General features: G+C 32.7%; 3 protein-coding genes across 3 annotated transcripts; all 3 read left to right on the top strand.

Moving 5' to 3' along the window:
• Window positions 1-320: 320 nt before the first annotated feature.
• On the top strand, window positions 321-1295 carry LOC133309809 (uncharacterized). Its single transcript, XM_061510638.1, has 3 exons — window positions 321-590; window positions 675-926; window positions 972-1295. Exons 1-3 carry the CDS (start codon window positions 321-323, stop codon window positions 1293-1295), a joined length of 846 nt encoding a protein of 281 aa, XP_061366622.1.
• A 4-nt stretch (window positions 1296-1299) lies between these two features.
• On the top strand, window positions 1300-4089 carry LOC133309808 (receptor-like protein EIX2). Its single transcript, XM_061510636.1, has 5 exons — window positions 1300-1323; window positions 1635-1763; window positions 2670-2858; window positions 3019-3064; window positions 3200-4089. Exons 1-5 carry the CDS (start codon window positions 1300-1302, stop codon window positions 4087-4089), a joined length of 1278 nt encoding a protein of 425 aa, XP_061366620.1.
• A 7890-nt stretch (window positions 4090-11979) lies between these two features.
• Window positions 11980-14287, top strand: LOC133309804 (uncharacterized). Its single transcript, XM_061510633.1, has one exon. It carries the CDS (start codon window positions 12083-12085, stop codon window positions 13085-13087), a length of 1005 nt encoding a protein of 334 aa, XP_061366617.1. The 5' UTR covers window positions 11980-12082; the 3' UTR covers window positions 13088-14287.
• Window positions 14288-23864: the final 9577 nt, after the last annotated feature.

Here is a 23864-nt window from a genome sequence, read left to right as displayed (position 1 = left end):
AGTTGTTTAGATATTTGTTTCCCTGTATATATACTCCTCAAGTTTGAGGTTTCAATATATGAAATACAGATTATCAGAAAATTGACATGGTATCACAAGCTTTGTTCTGATCCTAAGCAAAGAATTATTTTTCTCATCCTACCCGTACCCACCCACTCCCACTCCGTACCCGTACCCACTATTATATTTTTTTTCCTTACCCATTCATTTTTTTTCCTTTGCCAAATCCAACCCATACCCATCTCAGCACCCACTCCACACACGTATCCTTCCTATTTCTAATTTTTCCCCAATTCTAAACCCTACTCTTCTCCGCCGCCATGGAGAACGAAAATCTTGACAACCAAAATTCCGAAATCGTTCCTCCTCTGCACACCGCCACTCCACAACCACCCAACATCGTCATCCACCAAGATCACTCTTCCTTCCCTCTCATTGTTACCCTTGACGAAACAAACTACCCCCTATGGTCACAACTCATGGATATGAGAATCGGAGCTCGCAACAAATCCGGTTTCCTTACCGGTGCTACACCCAAACCAAACCTTGGTGATCCTTCTCTTGATTCATGGATCACCAACAACAAACACGTGAAGAGTTGGTTAATCGACTCCATGACCCCAAGCCTGATGCACAGGTTCATTCGACTGTAAACGACATGTGAAATTTGGGAGGCCACTTCGAAGACGTTATACGATGGCTCTGATGAGTCATGCCTCTTCGACCTTAACCAGCGGTCGTTCACCACGAAGCAACTCGGACGTCCCCTTGCTGTCTACTACAACGAACTCTTGGCCATCTTCCAAGAAATTGATCACCGTACCTCTCCATCTGATTCAGTTACTAATCTTGTTCATCAACAATCGACCCTATCTCGATTTAGGGTTCACATCTTCCTTGCTGGTCTTGATTCTGAATTTGACCAGGTCCGTAGTGAAATTCTTCGTAAAGATCCAAAATTGGACCTGTAGGGCTCTTATGCGTATGTCAGGCGTGATTCTCAACAACGTCTTACCATGAGTCACACGAAGACCCCCTCTAATGCCTCTGCCCTCCTCACACATTCCCCACGCATCAGTTCTCCACACCCTCCTAGGCCTCGCCGCGACAGTGCTCCTCCCACCAGGCCTTCGTCATTTCTGTGCTCTCATTATGGAGAGGTGGGTCATTCCAAGCAACGGTGTTACGAGTTGATTGGGTATCCGGATTGGTGGGACTTCACCAAACGTCCCCGCAAGAAAATTCCTCCAAGAGCAAGCCTTACTGTTGCTGATGCTGAACAGTCCCTTCCTTAGGCCAATGTCGTCCAGAGCAGCATCTTGGGTAAGCCTATTGTCTTCTCTGCACATTCAATGAATAATATCTGGATAATTGATACGGGTGCTTCTGACCATATGGTTCAGGACCTATCTTTGTTGTCTAATTTCCAACCATGTTCTAAACCATTTATTTCTACTGCTAATGGGGGTATCTCCTCCATCTCTGGACAAGGCCAGCTTTCCCTATCCCCTGCATTACATTTTTCCTCTGTTTTGTGTATTCCCTCCCTGGAATTCAATCTCCTTTCTATAAGCCGTCTAACATCTGACCTCATATGCTGTGTTATTTTTTTCCCCTCTTACTGCATCTTTCAGGACATCCACCAACAAAAGACACTTGGTTATGGAGTTAAGATTGGTGATCTCTACTACTTGGACCTCAAATGCAACATTCCTTCTTCTCGGACTTGCACCTCTGTTCGTGACTCCTCCCTTTCCTCTCAAGTTTGGCTCTGGCATCGTAGATTATGACATTTATCTTTCAGTTATCTTAAAAAATTATTTCCCAAGTTTTTTACTTCTGTTCCAGTATCTCATTTTCAATGTACTACTTGTGAGTTAGCAAAAAGTCACAAAAGTTCTTATTCTCCAAGTATGAATAAAAGTTCAATTCCATTTCAAGTTGTACATTCTGATATTTGGGGACCTGCGAAAATTCCCTCTTTATCACACAAACTTTATTATATTACCTTCATCGACGAATGTACTCGTATAACATGGGTCACCCTTTTGTCTCATAAAAGTGGTGCCTTTTCTGCCTTCAAAAGTTTTTGCACCATGGTTCGTACACAATTTAACTCTTCTGATCGTATCCTCCAATCTGATAATGGTACCAAATACATCAACTCTAGTTTCACAAAATACCTCACCATTAATGGGATTAAACATCAAACCTCATGCCCATACACACCCCAACAAAATGGCATTGCTGAACGAAAAAATAGACACCTTCTTGAGGTTGTCTGTGCATCCCTATTTGGCATGAATGTTCCTTGATATTATTGGGGTGAAGCTGTAGTTTCTGCTGCCTATTTAATTAACCGCAACCCTTCCCGTTCACTTAATTTTCTTACTCCACAACAAAAACTTGAATCTTTTTTCTCTATTCCCCACTGCTCAAATCTTGAACCCCGTGTGTTTGGATGTGTTGCTTATGTTCATGTCCCTAAAGTTCTTCGAAATAAATTAGATCCATGTGCAAAGAAATGTATTTTTGTTGGCTATTCCAATGAACAAAAAGGCTATAGATGCTATGATCCTTGTTTACGAAAAATTCATGTCACTTTAGATGTCTCCTTTAGAGAATCCGAAGCTTACTACTCAGGGGGAGATTTTCCCTCTTCTCCTCAGGGGGAGATTGTCTATGGAGGAGAAGTCTCAATTCATATTCCAGTAACTTCTGCAGCTTCTTCTCTCGGCCCAAGGCTCCAAGAAACAGAACCAGAACATGAAACACAAGCAGCATCACCAATCTTAACACCTATGACTGAATCAGCTTCTTCGGATGTCCCAAATACTACAATTCCCAGGGACAATGAGGTAAATTGTGATCCTAACTCATCTACAGTTAACTCTTTTAACCCCTCACAACCCACTTCAATCTTAAGGAGGGCTTACAACTATTGAGAGATAATAGTCTCTCTGGAGGGCTTACAAATTATGACTTCAATTTGGTGTACTTGGACTTATCTGGTAATAGTCTCTCTGGAGGGCTTACAAATTGCTGGCAGAACTGGAAATCTTTGGTTCATATTAACCTGGGAAACAATAACCTGACAGGAAAGATACCCCCATCGATGGGGTTATTATCTAATCTCACCTCACTGCATCTGCATGAGAACAACTATTGATCTTTAATGTTCGTGAGAATAACTTTTCAGGAAATATACCAAACTGGATACCGCAAAGTGCAACGGCTCTCCAATTAAGGTCCAATCAATTCAGTGGTACTATTCCACCACAGATATGTCAAAGGCCTTCCCTCATTATTTTGGATTTTGCAGATAACAAAATCTCAGGGCATATACCCAACTGCCTGGATAATATCACAGCCTTAATTTCCAACAATGCTTCTCAGAGTAAGCTTGCTTTTTACTTTGATTTTCAAAGTATATATTTCTACTTTGGAGACAGTCTTGAGTTGGTTACAAAAGGTCAAGGATCAGAATATGCAAAAAACCTCCACTTTATGACCTTAATTGATCTTTCAAATAATGATCTGTATGGAACAATACCTCCACAAATGTTTAGCCTCATTGGATTACACTCCTTGAACTTGTCCCACAATAAGTTAATGGGAAGCATGCCAAATGAGATTGGCAACATGTACAACTTGGAGTCCCTTGATTTTTCAACAAACCAACTTTGGGGTGAAATTCCTCAGGGAATGTCCAATTTATCTTTTCTCAGTTACTTGAACCTGTCATTCAACAATCTCACAGGCAAAATACCATCAGGAACACAACTTCAGGGGTTTAGTGCACTCAGCTATATTGGCAATCCTAATCTTTGTGGATCTCCGCTTACTAAAAACTGCTCATCGGACACTAAATATAGAGAAACAAATCCTATGGATGAACATCAGGGTGAATCTGAATTTTTATCATGGTTCTATATTGGCATAGAATCTGGATTTGTCACTGGCTTTTTGGGAGTTTGTGTTCCCATTTTCTTGAATAGGAAATGGAGACACGCTTACTTCAACTTTCTTTATGACACGAGAGACCGGCTTTATGTCATGATGGCCATCAAGATGAACTCCTTCCGTTGATCTAACAAGTTACTACTGTGGTAAGTAGAACCTTCTCATTAAGATTTCAATTGATTTATATAACACTGGATAATTTTGTGTTTTCTTCTAATCTATTGTTTTCTTTTACAGATAATTGTAATAAATAACATATATTCTGACTAATGATTTCTACGTTTCATATTATATAGTTATTTATCTAGGATTCGTCGTTTCTCGTTTTACTGCTAATGAGAAAAGTTGCAGCAAATTATTAACACTAGGATACGGGGCCGTATTTTGGCTTAAAAATAAAAAAACACATCAGGATCCGGACCCATATCCTGATGAAAATAAGTATTGCTGCACTTTTTTTATCTGGAGTAACGTGAGAGTTATTAAAGCCATTTATCTATCATTATCATATTAGAACAATTATAATGTTATAAAATGGATATAGATATAAGAGAAAGTACTAGAATTCCATAGAGAAAGGAGGGTGTTGAGAATTGATTACAGAAAACAATATAGAAAGTTCATATTTATAGAAAGAAATTTGTGAATAGTAACTTCATTATTTGCACAGTAATTGTGAATAGTAAAGCTGCTGGTGAATAGTAAAGTTGTCGTATGAACTGTGACCAAATAAATAGTAACCTCATGAATTTTAACCCGTATTCAAACGGCTATACTATTCATTAATAGTTAAGGAGATATAGAAGTGAGGAAGTGAAATATCCATAAATGTATTTCATAACATGTAACCGATTATACTCTTAATTTTTTTACTCTATATCATCTTAATAACCGTCTACGCCATACAGGCAAGGGGTTACTTTCCTATAAACTAATTCTGTTTAGTCCCAAATAGTTTTGCGCCCAGGGGAGTGTTATGCACATTCTTGTTATCTTGTAGCCTGCCAAATTAACTGCTTATTACATGCAACTATGCAAGTTTACCCATTTGCATAAATTCCCCTTATATAATTAAGGCCATTGAACTTATCAAACCCTATAGTAGTCATACTTTGGACAAACATAAGTTTAGTGAGAAGAAATCAAAGTGCCATCACAAAGACTGAAGAACCATTTTGAGAGTATGTTTGTTTCGTGAAAAAGAAATTGTTTTTATTTTATTTTATTAATATTATAAAAATGTGGTATTTTTTTCTTTTTAAAAATTTGTATTATTTTCCATACAAACTTTAAAAATAAAAAATAAAAAATAAAATATATATTAATAAATTGATATTTTGAGTTGTTAATAAAAAAATTATATAAATCAAACACATCGGACATTTTTCTCACAAGAGGAGTCGTTGGAAAAATATTTCTGCATGCAAAAAGACTTTCCATGTTTTGGCGGCATAATATTTAAAGTTAAAAACAAATTAATTTATTAATTATTTACCTCTGAATGTTTTATTTACTTAACTTACAGGTTCTTTTGGGGGTGTGTATCCTTGAACAAGACACTTCGTCACTTCGAGTTTTCACCTCTAGCTAGTACTTAATTACCAAGAGATTACAGATTGGTTCTACTGAAGCATATTTCTTAAATATGCACAATTATGTTTCTTACAATGTAATTTATGTTCAGTGATAAGTGTTGATGTACACAGTTCACCAAAAAAAAAAAAAAGTGTTGATGTACACAAAAATAAATAGGAATTGTTTCTTTCTGTACTATATATTACAACATGGTTAGTGGCAAGATATATATATATATATATATATATATATATATATAGAGGCAGGATCCTTTGACACCTTATCTGAGAGCCGTTAGATCAAAAAAGATCAATGGTGTCACATGCTTAAAAATCAGAGCCGTTGATCTTTTTTGATCTAATGGCTCTCAAATGAGGTGTCAAATTTTAAATTTGACACCGGTGTCAAAGGATCCTACCTCATATATATATATTCAAAAAAATTGCACTATGTATTCTCAAGAATATATAGAGCAAATGTTAAAGTTATTTTTTTCTCTTTTCAAAATTATAACTATGTATTCTAAGAATACATAAAGCAAATATTAAAGTTTTTTTTTTCTCTCTCTATATCACCCGACATGTTTGAAATTTGGATGATTTTGCATTTATACTCGCATCTTGAGTTTTTTGCCTCCCTGATAACTTAGATATATTTTTCTAAGTATTTTAGGTTTATTGGTTTGTCGGGTTGCTTGAAGTCTTTAGCATTTTTCAACACTTCTAAGCATTTGGCACTTTCTTGATTTGATAAGCAGATTTTGCATATCTGTTATTTAGCTTTGTAACTTAGACAATTTTCTAAGTTTTCTTAAACCTTATTCGTGTTGCCTCCCATCCAAGATGGGTTATTCTTAACAACTCGAATATATTCTCGCTTTTGCAACTTGTGCATTTCACAAGTGCAGGTATATTGACCTGGCCGAGGTCAAAAAATATTATACGGATTCCGTTTTTTGTCACTCTCTATGACGCATATTTGTTTTAACTTAACGTTTTGTTAAGTCAGCATTGATGAAGGTGATTATTGTCGCCTTCAATCATGACCTGAGTTTCGTAACCCGATACTATCCAAGGTAAAGGCAGTATTGTCACATGTCTCACTTGGGTCTTTTGACCTTATTACGGAGCATTTCAACTTGATAAGAGTCAGCATGACAAATTGCGCTTGTATCTTAGATCTTATGTAGATGCATCATAAACACAAGGATCCATATTTACGAAGGTATCTACTTGTTCCCTCGTTTTACTTTAACCCAGATTCATATACCGTGGTTTCATAATATTCAACTTGGTTTTTTGCCTAAGTTTCAATTTCAAAGGCGTCATGATGACTTGATTAGTGTCGCTTCAATATGCCCTATTGAATCTTAGTTCAGTTTTGATTACGGAAGCGTCCTCCCTCTTTCCCTAAACCAGGCTTGATGTCGCATGCATGCATTATTCTTATATTTGAACCTGGATTGCAATCTGTCTTCCAATTTATATTCTGGATATATATGTATCACGGGTTGGATCTTGACATATCTGTCTTCGACTTGGATTGGATGGATCTCGCCATATCCATCTCCTCCGATATGTATCTCGAATTTTTGTTTAATTAACCATTTCTATCCCAGAGGGCCGGTCTTTATCTCAGATTTAAGTGCCATCCTATCGTAAGGATTGCAATCCGTCTTCATATTTATATTTCAGATTGGGGTGTGATCTTTTTGCCAAGATCCCATCTCTCCGTTCTAGTCTTTATTCCTTATCTCGGATCACGATGTTGTGATCAGAATGCTTTTGATCTTTGAATTTTGTGTCAAAAGCTTTTGGAACTTGGCTACATGGCCAGTTTGCTTAATTGTTGAGGGTTATGGCCCTATTGTTGTTTCTTTGCTAGAATATCTCAAGGAGGAATGAATTTGTTGGATCATCATTTTATGATCTTTTATACATGAGGCATGCTGATTGCCCAAAATTCCTTCAGATGTCCTGAAATTATGGAGATAATACACTTGCAAATGGGCTTCGCCCATTAATTGTTAGTGTGCTCATATCATTATCACAAATCAATGTATCAAATATTCTGATAAAAATTTAAATGTTGACTATCTTACCGTTGGTGCAAGTTTCTGTTCACCTGGCCTATAATTTCCTGTTGGTCAACTTTATATTTGCTAGCCATCACATCTATTTGAATGCTAGTTGGTTGGCCTTGCAGATGCCAGGGCCCTTGGTCGGGTTCTTTCTCAATTTATATTTTGAGTATTTGAACTCGGCTCTATAGTTGAATTGCTTTCTTTCTTTCTTCAACTTTTATCTCGGATTGGATTTCTTCACATCCGTTTTTGGCTCCATTTAATAAACCTTTTCTATCTCGGAGGGCCGGTCTTCATTCTGACTTGGCTTCTTTTGTCGAAGCCTTATATTTAAGGAGACGCATTTTGTCTCTTTGAATTGCATTGATGCTTCTTCTTGCATGGCTTTTTAATTTGGGCCCCACTTCTTTTGCAGTGTCATTTTATCCGAACCCAGCTTCATTTACCGTAGTCTTTTAATTGGAGTTGGCTTCTCTTCTCAATCCGCAATGGGGGGCAGTATTCGCCTTTTTTCTCAAGCCCGGCTTCTCGTGCCTTGGCTCTTTTTTCAGCTTGGCTTCTTTCGCCCAAGTCTTGCATTCATCTAGGTGGATTTTCTTCTTTATTTGAGTGGATCTGGATCTCCTTCCCTTTTTAAGAGAGGATCTCCACACCACCTGTTTGATTATTCTTTGCAAAAATAAATACAACATAATAAAGTATGAAGTAGGCAATTAGCAATAATTCTTCTTCAATCAACAATCAATAATTATCATGGTGTAATCAGATAATAATTGCAATCAACAATTAATAATTGACTGGCATCAATCAATAATTAACATTAGTTGACCGTATTTCATGCTATCGGATTTGATTTCATGTCACATCTATATATATATATATTAAAGGCTGTATTAAATATATATATGTCAATCAAGACAAATCTTTAATTTGTCCACAGTTTACTCCCAAAACATCCAATTTAATCAGGTCTTAATCAAAGGTTGTATTAAAAACATTATGCCAATCAAGACAAATCTTTGATTTGTCCACAGATCACTCCCAAAGCATTCAATTTAATCAGGTTTTAATCAAAGGCTGTATTAAATACATTATGCCAATCAATTTGTCTACAGATTACTCCCAAAGCATTCAATTTAATCAATAGTGCAATATTAATAAAATTGAAAACTAGGATAATATCAAATATTTTGAATAATATGTTAAGATCAAGGATGCTTACTTTTTGGCGAGCCTGATCAGATTCTGAGAGCAAAACCTTCTCATTGAAGCCACAGCCACACGGGACTGGAGTGATAAACTTTTCGCATTATTGTGCACTTCGTGCTTTCAGGATCCAATAGCATCAAAATTTATATTTTTGTCGTAGTCCCAATCCCGGCCACGTTCTCGGTCATGATCCTGACAACGGTAGTGGTCACAATTTCGATCTCAGCTTCGTCATGCTTGCTGAAGCAATTGCGAACTCTAATCGGCCTTGAACGGTTGATAAGTTTATTTTTGTACTTTGTGCTCATCGTATTAGGATTTGGATGTGGCAGCGGCCGCTGCGCTTTCACCACTATTGGGTAGGAATCGAATTTAATCGTTCCCCACAGACGACGCCAATATTACGATCTGATAGATCGTGAATGTCCAATCAGAGATTGGTAATTTAATATTGTATCTGTTTGCTCTCTCTCAGGTACCTATAGGAGAGATACCCTAAAGATAAGCGAATCATTGTGCACTATAATATAACGACATAGTCAAGGCATGGGGTGTCTGCACAGTGACAAGCTAAGAGAGAGGGTTTAGAGTGTGTATACCTTATTGGTTTAACCATTTATTTATAGATAGGTTACCTTGTAGGAGTGGATTTTTGGGCCTCTTAGCAGTATTGGGGATCCAGTTGTTGATCCATTGCTGCCGTAGTAGGATTAGTATGATTAAGAAATATTTCCTTAATTCCCTCTTAGCAGTTAGCCCTATTTGGGTCTTCTAGAATGTGAGTTGCTTAGCTGTCTAGATAGGATCGTCATTATTAAAAGATTTCCTTCATGTTTATGTTGTTCTTTATTGGATCTTCTAGAATATAAACATTTGTCAGGTCCATAAAACTTAGTATCACTATTTTGTAGATTTAATTGTTTTGCTTTTCATTTTTCAATGCACATTTCTATCTTATTCTATAGTTTTGAATTTCGATCTACCGAGTCCGGAAGTGCGAGTCATACGTTCCTTCTATACTCGTTTATGTCATTTCAAAAGGTTAATTGATTACTTGATTTAAATTTAATTTTTATAGCTAATTTCTTTATATTAATTATTATATTTTTTACTTATTTTAATTTTTTCAATAAAGATATTGATTCTTATTTTTGTACTTTGATCTATGTTTCTTCCATAATAATTTATGTCATTTCTAAAGGTTGATTGATTACTTGATTTAAATTTAATTCTTATAGCTAATTTCTTTGTATTAATTATTATATTTTTTACTTATTTTAATTTTTACAATAAAGATATTGATTCTTATTTTTTTAAGAGAATTTATCCAGTGCTTGATTTATTTTTTATTTTATTTTTAATTAGCCAAATTTTATTAATAATTGCCAAAAAAAACAATTCGTTTTACTCTTTTAATTTTTAAAATTTTAAATAAATAATAGTAAAAATAAGAAATGTTGCAAAACCATAAAATGAAAATAATATATAAATGCAGCGACATTTTTATTATGGTTAGTAGAAATTAAAAATAAAAATCAAAAAATAAATATCGCTTTATTCTTGTAATTTATTATTTAATTAATAGTTATTGAAAAGAAATCAAAATCAAAAAGTTAAATTATAAAAATGAATATTTATAAATGAGGTAGGTTATACTTACAACTTTTTTTTATAACATCTTACAACTATATCTTAACACTGAGTTGTTTATTTGTAAAAATAAGATGTTATAAAAAAAAAATTATAACTATAATCTTCCTCTTTGTAAAAATAAGTTATAAGGTCTAAATCTTAATCAAGGAAACTACTCTGAGTCTCTGAGTTGTACTCTGAGCCTCTGACTAGTTGTTTATTTTAACTTTTCAAAAAGTGTCTCCACGTGTAATGAAGTATATATATTCATATTTCTATTTTACATATAAAGGTACATTTTCGTACCTTTTATTAATATTTTTCATACAATCACGACAAAATATTTATTTTCAAAATATTTTAGTTTTTTTATTTTTTTGTCAAATTTTTTCCTTTCCTTTCAATTAGTGTTTACAAACTAGGTCCGGTCATCGACTCGACTAAAGTTAGGAGTTATAGGATTACTTCGTTGAACCAATTTTATACATTAAAAATAAATATAATCCTATATGAAAAATTCAAAAAATCAAACCACCAACATCAATGATTCAAAATATACTTAACATAATTCAATCAATTGCATTCAAAAATCAATATTACACAAGTTAATCAAAGTATCAAACTAATCAAAGTATAAAACACATATTTCAATGAAGTTAATGAAAAGTTATATTATTAAACTCAGCATCCTTATTTTTTTTCATGCACTTACAATAGTATATGAAAGGAGATTCTTTATCAAAGAGAGAATGACAAATGAGAGGTGGCGGTGCGATGAATCAATAGTAAGAAGAGAAAAACCAGCACAACCAGAGAGAGGAGAGAGAAGACAAAGAGGATTGGAGAAATTACCACCACAACAGAGAAGATCACCAGATCAGAGAGAGTGGGTCAGTGTTTGAAAAAAAAGATTGGAAGAGAAAAAAAAAAATGGTGATTCAAATTTCAAATCTAGTTATAAATTTATGAAGCATAATTTATTTTTTACATATTAAATAACGTCTTTTATGCATAATTTTAAAAAAAAATACAATAATTCATCTGAACCGACAGTCACATGTTCAACCGGCAAATTTCAAAGATCAGAGGAATCAACTATGTGTAGGGTCTAACGGTAATAATGACTCAACGGTACGGATAATGCATTAAAAGCTTTTCAAAGATGCTGCCGACACTCAGAAAGTCGCGACCAAAACGTGTTACAGTGAAAAAAATAAGGTTATTTTCGTTGCCTAAAGTAATTTGTTTCAATTCCGCGCGACATAATAATTGAGATTTCATCATGAAATTTTAGTCACAAGCTAAAATCCAAAGCGGACGTAAAACAGAATGAAGTCCGCAACTTCAATAAATACATTCAAAGAGCCATCCAATGATAGAGCCAGTCTTGTGAGTGTTTTTCAAACATTTCCCCTTTCTCAAGCTTTGCATCAAAGTCTCTCTTGTTTCTAATTCCTCAATATTGTAAGTCTTTTTAACTTATTTTTCTATTATTAATATTACTTTGTTATAAGTAATTTGTCTTTTAATATTTTATGCTATCTTTTATCTTTACTGTTGAGCATTTATCCATGAATGTATTTTATTGATTGAAGAATTAAATATTCCTAATTTCAGTATATGGCAAATCTTTTAAGGGGTCCAACCATGGGAGGTAAAAATGTCATAATTCAAAACCAAGACACAAATGATGAAAGCTCATCTTCAAATCAAGATGTCAGTAATTCTCAAGAAATTGTTTCAAACATAGAAGTAAAGCTTCAAAATTGGTCACTTCCAAAGATCAAATCAAACCAAGTTTATAAAACTTCAATCTTCGAATTGAAGCGTGATTACAGCATCAACACAGTGGAAAAACATGTTGAAGTCCAATATTCATATGAGAGCATTGCCATTATGAATTCCGACTTAGTTGCTCAACATAGGAGAAACTATTATTATTTGCACTTTGGATTAATTCAAGTAGCTGTGAAACCTCTATCTAGATTAAGGTTGAACTTCCCTGTCTTAATCTGCTTAAGAGACAAAAGACACACAAATTTTCATGACTCTGTCATAGCAGTTCTTGAATCTAATCTTCAAAATGGACCAGCATATTTCAATTGTTATCCCAATTATGAAATATCTCTCGGAGATCCTTGGTCTGCAAGATGTTTAGACTTAGATATAAAAATTCCAAGTGAAAATTTTGTAGACAGAACTTTACCCATTAGTGTTACGTACAGATTTTGTTATAAAGTCAGTAACAAAATCTTTGGTACGAAGGCTTTAAAACAATCTCCAGTGAATGAAACTGTAATAATGGAAGTCAATGCTCAGAACTCTTCAATAATAACCGGGAAAAGACTCAAACATGATCAAATAACATTCCCAGAAGAATGGCTGCAAAATCGTACTTCACCACCTGAGCCACGAACATCAAGGAAAATTGGAGGGATAATTCAAACTCAATCTGGACAAGTAATTATTCAGATGCAATCATCAAGATTGGACAGAACATCTGAATCAAGTTCATCTACTTCTTTGAGAAGATGGGAGGATTCAAACGTGGATGTTGAACCAAACATTCCCAGATCAATCTCTCAAAAAGTTGATCCAAACAAAACTTGCATGGATCTTGGGTGAATGCTCAACAAAAATTTAGCACTAGCATAAGAAAATTTTCTAGTGCTATGTATCACAGATTTCAAAATTTGATAAATCAAAAGTTTTTACTTCAAATTGCTTTTGAAGTTGCAAAAGATGATCTTAATTTTTTTATTTTTATGTAAAAAAGGGTGTACTTCAAATTCCCCCTTCCCCCCTTCTTTCCTCAAAAATCCTTGACCTTCAAAAAAGTCACAAAATCTCTTCTCTTCAAAAATCCTTGTCAATCTTTGACTCTTCAAACCAAAAGTTCAAAAAGTTACTATGTAACTAAAAATCATTTTCTTCCAATCCATTCAACTGAAAGCAATACGAAGGAAAATCTCCTTAGGGGGCGTTTGGTACACGGCATTTGGCCGGATTCCCGGGAAACTGAATTTTTCTAAATTTTAAATTTTCGGATATTATGATAAACTGAATGTAAAAATCATATTTTTGAAAATTGAAATTTCCGGACAAATAAAAATTTCTCCTGTACCAAACGCCCCCTTACGAAATTGCTGAAAGTATCCTGCCCCAAACTTCAAATCAAAGCTGGCCCTTTCCTCAAGAAAAGAGACTCTGAATTCATTATTGTTGATTGATTCTGGTTTTGTAAAAGTTGTCCTGAGCAAAAGAGTTGTAAAGCGCATATCCTTGCTATCAATCCCAAAAACTCAAAATCTTCTAAGTATTTCAGGCTGGGAACAAAACACCAATCTTCTCAGTATTGGTGTCAATCTTGATCAATCATCGTGTAATCACTTTGATTATCAAAAAACATGATACAGTTTCCAATGCTGTCAATATTTATGTTCAATCCTGGTTCATTTGGACTCGTGAAGATTATTCCAAAAATATTCTAAACAGGTTCCACAAATAGTTCCAGATTGTTCAAGATTGGGTTCAATCTTGGTTCATTTGGTATGTTCAAGATTGTCCCAAGAATCATCTAAACTGGTTCCACAAACAGTTCCAGATTTGTTCAAACTTGGCTACCCAAAAGCCCCAAGAAATTTTCAATTGCCATTTTTTGGCATCAAGATCTGAAAATGCAGTAAAATCTTGCAGCAGTTTCAGATCCACATGATTTCATCAAGATAAATACTCAAGGAAGCTTCAATTCGCCTGAAGCTCAAAAGCATAGGGAGGAGGAGATTCTGAAAAAGCATCATCAGGATATACTCCACCTATTCAAGAAAAAAACACTAGCTTCATGTGTTGGGAGTTAGTCTTCACTTGTGAACATTTACAAATATTGTACTTGTGAGAGAAAATTATTGTTCATGTCTGAAGCTGAGCTTTGTATCAAAATATCTTTTATTGAATAAAGTTGGAATTTGCAAGTTATTTCTGCTTATCTTTGTATTTTTATTTTCTTATGAATGCTGTATCTTCTTACATTTTATGCGGTCTTTTTTTTTTTTTTTTTTTTGGTAAGCATTTTATGCGGTCTTTAACTGTGATAGAAAGCAGCAGATATATAGTAATGCTTTATCTTTTTCTAACTCTTACGTATATGTTTAAATTTAAATTAGACTATTTAATACTAAAAAAAATTAATTAAAAGCTTTCTCTTAATTAATTATTCTGTCAAAATAAAATAATCCAATCATAACATGGAATATAAGAATTTTCCAACATACCACGTATCAATTTTGTTCTGAAAGAAATTTGTATACCTGATTGAACCATCTTATCTACTGAGTGAAGAATTTGATCTCACGGCTAGAGTCTGACCTATTCTAAAATGGCAACCTTCAGCGATGGGAACATGACAGTTCATAGGACTTAATCTTAATATAAATAGGCTAGAGGGGGACCTAGCCAAATACCCTAAAAAGAGTTTGTGTCCGCTGAGTTCACTCATCACGGAAAACTAGTGTCACACTAAAGTCTACACTGCTCCCAACTAAGCCCAATACCAACAGATGTCAAAAGCTCAACTCAACCTGAGCACAACAGACTTATCAAAATAATACAATTGAAATATCCATTAACCCGATTAATTTAAAAAAAAAACTAATTAATTAATATTTTCCACGTAAAGAAAAAATTCTTACATGGAATACATGTAATCCATGCAACCAGTGACTTGTGAAGTGATGCCAAAAAAGAAAAAGCTCACAATAAATGAGTTAATGTTTTAAAAAAAATGGTGGATATCTAAGTATAATTGCATCGGATTGGTTACAACACGGTATTGCTATCGTCCCCCATATGTCTAATTATTTATCAGTCTATTACGTATGCAAACATAATTACTTGATATTTTGAGTAATGACTCTTTTTAATTTCCATTAAAATACATGCAACATTACTTTTTTTTAAGTAAATCTTGTAATATTAATTTAGTTACATGAAGAAAGGTGATATCAATCTATTCCTTCAATTATAAAAACGATATTAATTTGATTCTCTTAATGAAATGATATTAATTTAGTCTCTCCATAAAAAGTTGAGTTTAGTTTAATCATCGAATCACAGGTTGCAATCTGAATACAAAAGCACAATTTTAATGTCAATTTTCTTTAAAGAATTGAATCAACTTTAATTGTATTTAAATCACTCTAATTGTTTACATAACTATGAACAATTAATGTTATTTTGATTGATTTTCTTATTTTAAAACTTCAGTGAGGTTTGGACCTATGTGAAATAACACATAGGGCTACAACCCAGTAAAATTTCGTAACCATTGGATAAGTGAATTGATCGCAGTTTGAGTTTAAAGTCGCAACTTGGTTGTTGAAAATTCAGTTTACTGCAGTCACTTTGCGAAAAACATAACCAGAGTTATATAACTCCAATTGAGACATATAATATGTTGTTGGAAAGTTTGAGATGTCTAGTTTAACATAGTAAAATCTTAGAATTTTTGATAAAGAGAAGCAACACCAATTTTAAAAAGAGTAAATGTGATTAAGTGTCGAACCGGCCAATGGAGCATTGGAGCCTATTTCTTGGAATTGTTCTTCAATTGAAGAACTCATGAAACCTTGTTAATTATTTAGGACCCTAAGGAGATTAGTGTGGACCTTTATAAAATAGGTTTAAGTCCTAACTTAACTAAACCATACTTATGGCTTTGGAAAAAACCTTACCTATTATTAACAGAAGAGATATATATAGTAACTCGTTATATGTGATAGACTAGAATATGTTATTAATTATCTTTATATCTTGAAATAGGTTATGATTTTATAAGGCCTATTATTGTGGTCCTTTGGATACTGAGAGTTCATTATAGTAGGTTGCAAATAAAGGTAAGCTTTTGGTTCTCGAGGTTAATCCCTGTTTGTTCCACCAAACTCCAAGGGAGGATGGTTCTTTTATGTGGTATGTTATTACATGGATATGTTAATAATGCACTCTTATATATGTATGTGATGGGGTGTGCTTTGCACAAGATGAAAGTCACTGAGTGTGGTAGGTGTCCACACACGAGGGGAATTCTTGAGTGGGAGTGTTTCACACAAGATGATAGTCCCTGAGTGTGGAAGATGTCCGCACACGATGGGAAGACCTGAGTGTGGTGTGTTGAGTAGGTTGCAGACGTGTGTAATGCCTACATTGTTTTCTAGCCAGTAGGATATTTTACTCACTTGCATGATATATATGTGTATATATATATATATATATATATATATATATATATATATATATATATATATATATATATATATGACATGTCATAATTTTTATATTGTTATACTTAAAATGAACTTGGGGCTGAGTGATCCTTCGAGAACACCAGTTTACTAAGATTTGTCAAAATCTCACCTCGTTCGGGGAACATTTTTCAGGTACTGAGATTATTGATATTGATGCATCTCAAGGCAAGAGGCTGACGTAGAGATTCTAGCATGACATGCATTGCTATGTCGATATTCACATGAGACATGATCATTAATTATCATGTTATGTATTTTATAATTGATGTGAGCATAGAGATTGTCTATGCGATCATGTATATATTGAGTTTGTTTACTCTTGCTGAATGATGTGTATAAGCACATATCTTGTGAGCAATTGTGTTATTTTAGCCATTTGATATTGTGACATATGAACTATGTTTTATGAAATTATTATTTAAAGTCTTGAAGTGAATTAGGTTATATATATATATACCGAAGGTCTATTAGGTGTTGTATGGAATCTATGGGGAATAATGACCTGTACAGATGGATTATATAGAAAACATATGTTAAAATTTATAAGGAGTTAACTGTGAAAGAAATTGGTAAATATATATATTAAAAGGAATTGTAATGCCTTAGTTGGGCATCTATAAATGAGAAGAATGAAGTAGTCAATGGCTAAGAGGAGACATTAAACTTAAGGACATTCTCTTGTAAGACATAGATCATGAAACGTGTAAATAAGCAGGTATGTAATTGTAAGTAAGAAAGTTGAATAAATCAAGTATAATATGCAATTAACTTGACATGCAAGTAATGATTACAATTTAATGAAGAATGGAAAAAGTTTATCCGCGTTTTAATGAGTTTAGATTTCGCATTTATTTGATTAATTAGCTGCACTTAATACCATTCTGATGTTAACAAACCAGGTCGACACAGGGTGTTACCATTGTTGTCCTTATCCATGTGGATGATATAGTTATCTCGCAGAGTAAGATAGATATGTTGAATAAATATCTCAGTATGACCTTTGACATTAAAGACTTGGGGGGGCTAAAGTATTTCCTAGGAATAGAAGTTATTGAATCCAATAAAGGGTTGTTCATCTCACAGTGGAAATATGTACTGGATCTTTTGAAGGAAATTGGTAAATTGGAATCCAAACCGGTCGATACTCCTATTGAATATAATTGTAAGTTTGAAAATTACTCCACTCCTTTATCTGATCTGAGATAATTTCAAAGACTTATTGGAAAATTAATCTATCTCACCATAACCAGACAGGATATCTCATACTCGGTAAGTTGCATTAACCAATTTTTGCATAAAAACAACACAATATCACATGAGTCTAGAGACCAGATACTTAGATACTTAAAGTCGTGTCCAGGAAAAAGCATATAGTTGAAGAGGAACAACCACACTGATATTGTTGGGTATATTGATGTTGATTGGGCTAGTAGCCCACATGATAGACGATCTACCTCAGTTTTCTGCACCTTTGTTTGAGGCAACATTGTTTGTTGAAAAAGTAAAAAATAAAGTGTAGTAGCTCGTTCTAGTGCATAAGTCGAATATCGTACTATGGCCTCAGCCACCAGTGAACTTATCTGGCCCAAGGATCTCCTATTCAATTTCACTTTGAAAAAATCAGAGTTTCTTATTAAGTTGTATTGCGATAACCAAGTAGTTATTCATATCGCATCCAATCTAATATTTCACAAGAGAACTAAACATATTAAAATAGACTGCCATTTTGTTCGGGACAAGACTCAAGCTAAGATTATTGAGACATCATATATCCGAAGCGAAGGCCAATTAACAGACATGTTCACAAAGGCTCTTCCGAAGAAATCCTTTCAAAACATCATTGCCAAGCTGAGCTTGATTAACATCTTCGCCTCAAGTTGGAGGGGGAGTGTTGGAGAAATTAGTGGATGTAAATTACGAGATTTGATTGATTGTAATCATATGTCAAATATATCTCATAAAGAAGGCAACAAATCACCTTATATCTTTAATTATGGGCAAAATAATTTGGCCCAACTATTGTATCACCTATTATTTATATTGAAGGGAACCTCCCCCCTCCCCCGTGATCATCACTGAGAGGGAGAGAAACATCATCAGTGTGGACGTAGACCTTATGACTGAACCACGATAAATTATGTGTCTTTTATTTCAACACCCTATCACGGGCTCTTTCTGGACCCGCCTGACAGTGACAGTAGGTGAATCTGTACATTGTCCATAATTCAAACTCAATGAACTCTCATGTGAAAAGACGTGTTAGAGATATATAAAAAATTAATTAATGTAGCATCATCAAATAACTTAAATTTTTGTGATGAATTAATTCTTTATATCATCGTATCTAATGCTTTAAAGTAATTCTTTCTGGTTAAGGATTGGCCATGCGGTAGGTAGTTGGTACCATCAAACTATAAATTTTTAAATTATTACGTATTTGTTAATTGCTAAGGACAAAAATAAATTGGAGGCCAGAAATATTTTGTCATGAATACACTGAGTATTTTAAATTACCAAACTATAAAAACTGTTTTTGTTTTAACTTTATGTTTAAATGACTGAACCACAAAATTTTTACATCATAATCTCGTCCATTCCTATTCCTATGTTAGATATACTCATCATCTATTCTCCAAGGATTTTTTATTTTTTTTTGAGAAACTCATTTATTTTATCCATACACCACCGTCACGTCTATTCACATTTTTATATCCTTTCTCTTTTATTTTATCTTAGTTGACTTGTGGTCAATTAGTCTAGTGAATTATGGTCTTCCTTTGTTAGTTTCCCAGAACCTTCACTCTCTTTTCCTTTTTATTTATTCCATATTCTTGTATTAATTTTATTTTATAAAGAAGTGCGGTGGTCCTTGTCTTGCCGTGCAATTAAGGTGATGACCCAAGAGGTCAAGACAATTCAATTTTGTCATTTTATCTTTAACTGTGGTTAAGTGTCTTGCTGAAAAAATCTTTTGATTACTAAACATATTTTCTCTTAATTAATAATTTACTTAAATTTATTATACATAATTCTTCTATAATTTTAAATATTTTTTTTCTTCAATTTATAATACTCTTTATAGTTTGTCTAAACTTTAAAATACTCGTGCAACATACATCATAGTTTTTACTCATCATGTAAATCCAATTACCATGTGCAATGGTAATCTTTGTTAATTTTGAAATTTAGGCTGTATTAACTTGAAAAGTATCATCATTTGTTTATAAAATAGACACTCAAACGATACGCAGGTTTGGACCTACAACTTGATAAAGATTATTAAAATATCTTGCTGTTATTTATCACATGATCAACGATCAACGAGTCAATTAACAAGCAAATACTATTTACCCAAAAAAAAAAAAAAAAATACTACACTAGGATTAAAGCTCCCCCTAAAGGTCAGTCCATTTTGCGTGATTTGAACGTTGTAATTGATACTGACAAATGATTTCATATATAATTTTTTCTATTGCAAAAATTATACATCGTCCAATACTAGCTGGGAAAAGAGTATAGAAAGAAATAACATGTACCCATCAATGTTTTCCCCTTATTGTAACTATCTATCAATAGAAGATACAATAAAATATATGAATACATAAATTACAACAATGAAAATTGTTGAGGATATAAATTACTTGGGGGAAAAGAAATGTAAAAACTGATGAATACAGGCAAGAGGCACCCCTAATATATGGGGGGAAATTAAGATAGAAGCCAAATTACATTGCTCTGTTTTTTTAGATAATTGAAAAGCAAAATAGTCACAATATTAGTGTTCTAAACGTTAGGGATATTACTGATTAAAAAAAAAAGGTTAGAGGTATTTTTTATTTTAATGAAAACGACTTAGAGTTGCTATTTCGTTATCCATCATCCGTTAACTCAATCTTATTATGATATGTGATGCCTCGCTTGCATTGGTGAAAATACTAAAACTAATAGGCAAATTAAACATATAAGCAATTTATCTAACCTATGCATAATTTTCAAAATTCATGTATATATGGACATTACTTTTTTAATAACATAGAAATAAAGAGAGAAAAAAGTGAAAGCCTGTTTGAATACTGCTTCTAAAAATATTTTTTGGGTTTTCAAAATAAAAAAATCCATTTGATAAGGATTATTTTGTAAAAAAAAAATGTAATTTTTTTTAGAATCAAATTTAGAGAACATGTTTAAGTTATTTTTGTTTTGTATTTTGACTTTTAACTTTAAAAAAAATACATATTTCCATAATTATTTTATAAAATAATTTTAAGAACAAATAAAATAAAACACAATCAAACATATCATAAGAAGCTGTGCTCGGAATCTATTTGTCAATAAAATTTATATATTAATATGATAAATCGTGCCATATATAAATTGTGGCAATGCAAAGTAACTCTATAAATTAAATTCAGATTGTTTTTAAAGTATTTGTAATATATATAATCGGTACGTAAGAGAAAAAAATTAATTTAATGCTAGTTAATAAAATAATTACGCATTTATTATAGTTTTGGAAAAAATTACAGATCTATTGCACACTGTGACGTCTCTTTTTGGCGTCACATGTGATGCCCCATTGAGGCGTCTCACCCTAAAGGGAAGAAGCCCCAATGGGACGTCTCTCATGTGGTGCTGACACGTGTCATTTTTTTTTCAAAAAAAAAAATTAATTTAATCATAAAATTTTTGAAGGCCATAACTTTTGAATCGGGTATCCAAATCAGGTAATTCTTTTTTTGATTTCACGTAACTTTTCGAGATCTACGCAATGACATCTCATTTGATATATTTTATTTCTCACAAACATAATTTGAATTTAAATCAGGTAATCCTTCTTCCTTATAGACTTATAATATTTATTTAATTATTTCCTTTATTAACACAGATTTTTCAAATTTATTTTTAATTTAAATCACACATCAAATCTTGATTTATTTTTTGTATTAAATCACAAACGCAAAACTTAGAGGCTTCTGAGTTTAAAAATGTGGCACGTGTCAAAACCTGACATGTCACCAATCACGTCTAAATCACAAATCAAATCTTTATTTTGTTTTTCTTATTAATAATTATTTTTATTTTTATTTTTAATTTAAATCACAAACCAAATTTTTGTTATAATAAAAAAAATTATTATAAAAAAAATTTAAATCACAAATCAAAATTTTATTTATTTTTTTTATATTAAATCACAAATCCAGAACTTAGAGGCTTCTCGGTTTAACCGCTCTTATAATACCATTCTTGCAAATTAAAATTGTGTTTGTGAGAAATAAAATATGTCAAATGAGATGTCATTGCTAGATCTCGAAAAGTTATGTGGAATCAAAAAAAGAATTACCTGATTTGGATATACTCAAGTCAAAAGTTATGGCCTTCAGAAGTTTTATGATTAAATTAATTTTTATTTTGGAAAAAAAAATGAGACGTGTCAACACCACATGAGAGACGCCCCATTGGGGCTTCTTCCCTTTAGGGAGAGACGCCTCACTGGGGCGTCACATGTGACACCCAAAAGGAGCGTCACAGTGTATAATAAATTCGTAATTATTCTTAAAACTGCAATAAATACGTAATTATTTAATTAAAATACAATAATTAAATTTTTTTGCCCCGTATGTAAACCTAAATAATTATTTGAATTGCAGTGTGAAAAGATTATAAGTGTTTAAGCATTGGCCATGCGGTAGGTAGTTGGTACCATCAAACTATAAAATTTTAAATTATTACGTATTTGTTATTTGCTAAGGACAAAAATAAAATTGGAGGCCAGAAATATTTTGCCATGAATACACTGGGTATTTTAAATTACCAAACTATAAAAATTTTGTTTGTTTAAACTTTATGTTTAAATGACTGAACTACCAAATTTTTACATCATGATCACGTCCATTCCTATTCCTATGTTAGATACGCTCATCATATATTCTCCAAGGATATTTTTGCAGAAATTAACTCATTTATTTTATCCATACACCACGGTCGCGTCTATTCACATTTTTCTAACCTTTCTCTTTTATTTTATCTTAGTTGACTTGTGGTCAATTAGTCTAGTGAATTATGGTCTTCCTTTGTTAGTTGTCCAGAACCTTCGTTTTCTTTTCCTTTTTATTTATTCCATATTCTTGTATTAATTTTATTTTTATAAAGAGGTGTGATGGTCCTTGTCTTGCCGTGCAATTAAGGTGATGACCCATGACAATTCAATTTTGTTATTTTATCTTTAATTGTGGTTAATTGTCTTGCTGCAAAAATCTTTTGATTCCTAAATATATTTTCTCTTAATTTATATTTTACTTAAATTTATTATACATAATTATTCTATAATTTTATTTTATTTTCTTCAATTTATAATATTCTTTATGGTTTGTCTAAACTCTGAAATTCTCGTGCAATATACATTATAGTTTCATCATGAAAATCCAATAACCATGTGCAATGGTATGGCTGTGGTAACTTTGAAATGTAAGCTGTATTAATTTGAAGAGTATCATCATTTGTTTACAAAATAGACACTCAAACGACACGCAGGTTTGGACCAACATCTTGATAAAGATTATTAAAATATCTTACTATTATTTATCACACGATCAACGATCAACGAGTCACTTAACGAGCAAATACTACATTCGGATTAACGTTCCATCCAAAGGTGAGTCCATTTTGCGTGATTTGAAGTTGAAATTGATACTGACAAAATAATTTACATGTAATTTTTTTTTCTACGTAAAAATATAGGGTTTAATGTTTTTTTTTTAAAAGACATAGAATTATATTATTTTAAGTGAGAGAAAAATACAAATAATAAAAATTATAAGAGAGAAAATGAGTAATTTTTTTTAATTTTAATTTTAAATAAAAAATACTAGGTTGTATTTTTTCTCACTTAAAACAATACGACTCTATGTCTTTTAAAGGATAAATATTTTAAAAAAAAAAAAATATAAAACCAATTTTTATTTTTATTTTTGCAAAAAAAAAAAATTAACCATAAGGCAAGTTGTGATCGAGGAACGGATTGTTGGGGTGGAAAAACGAAAAGTCTTTGGTTTGATTCTTAAGCCAAACAACTCGGGGCTAGTGGAAAAACTTTCACCCTTTGT

This window comes from Gastrolobium bilobum, unplaced genomic scaffold (assembly GCF_033153095.1).
Source record: "Gastrolobium bilobum isolate Gb01-03AN ecotype WA unplaced genomic scaffold, APGP_CSIRO_Gbil_v1 utg5492, whole genome shotgun sequence".
NCBI lineage: Eukaryota > Viridiplantae > Streptophyta > Magnoliopsida > Fabales > Fabaceae > Gastrolobium > Gastrolobium bilobum.
The sequence above is the reverse complement of the archived record's forward strand: the minus strand, read 5'-3'. Positions and strand labels throughout refer to the sequence as shown.

Coding starts and splice junctions, on each gene's coding strand:
- LOC133309804 (XM_061510633.1), top strand. CDS start 12,083: ATGGCAAATCTTTTAAGGGGTCCAACCATGGGAGGTAAAAATGTCATA.
- LOC133309809 (XM_061510638.1), top strand. CDS start 321: ATGGAGAACGAAAATCTTGACAACCAAAATTCCGAAATCGTTCCTCCT. Junction 591..674: donor GGATCACCAACAACAAACAC/GTGAAGAGTTGG, acceptor GAAATTTGGGAG/GCCACTTCGAAGACGTTATA. Junction 927..971: donor TTGATTCTGAATTTGACCAG/GTCCGTAGTGAA, acceptor TTGGACCTGTAG/GGCTCTTATGCGTATGTCAG.
- LOC133309808 (XM_061510636.1), top strand. CDS start 1,300: ATGTCGTCCAGAGCAGCATCTTGG. Junction 2,859..3,018: donor CAATTCCCAGGGACAATGAG/GTAAATTGTGAT, acceptor ATCTGGTAATAG/TCTCTCTGGAGGGCTTACAA. Junction 3,065..3,199: donor GGCAGAACTGGAAATCTTTG/GTTCATATTAAC, acceptor ATAACTTTTCAG/GAAATATACCAAACTGGATA.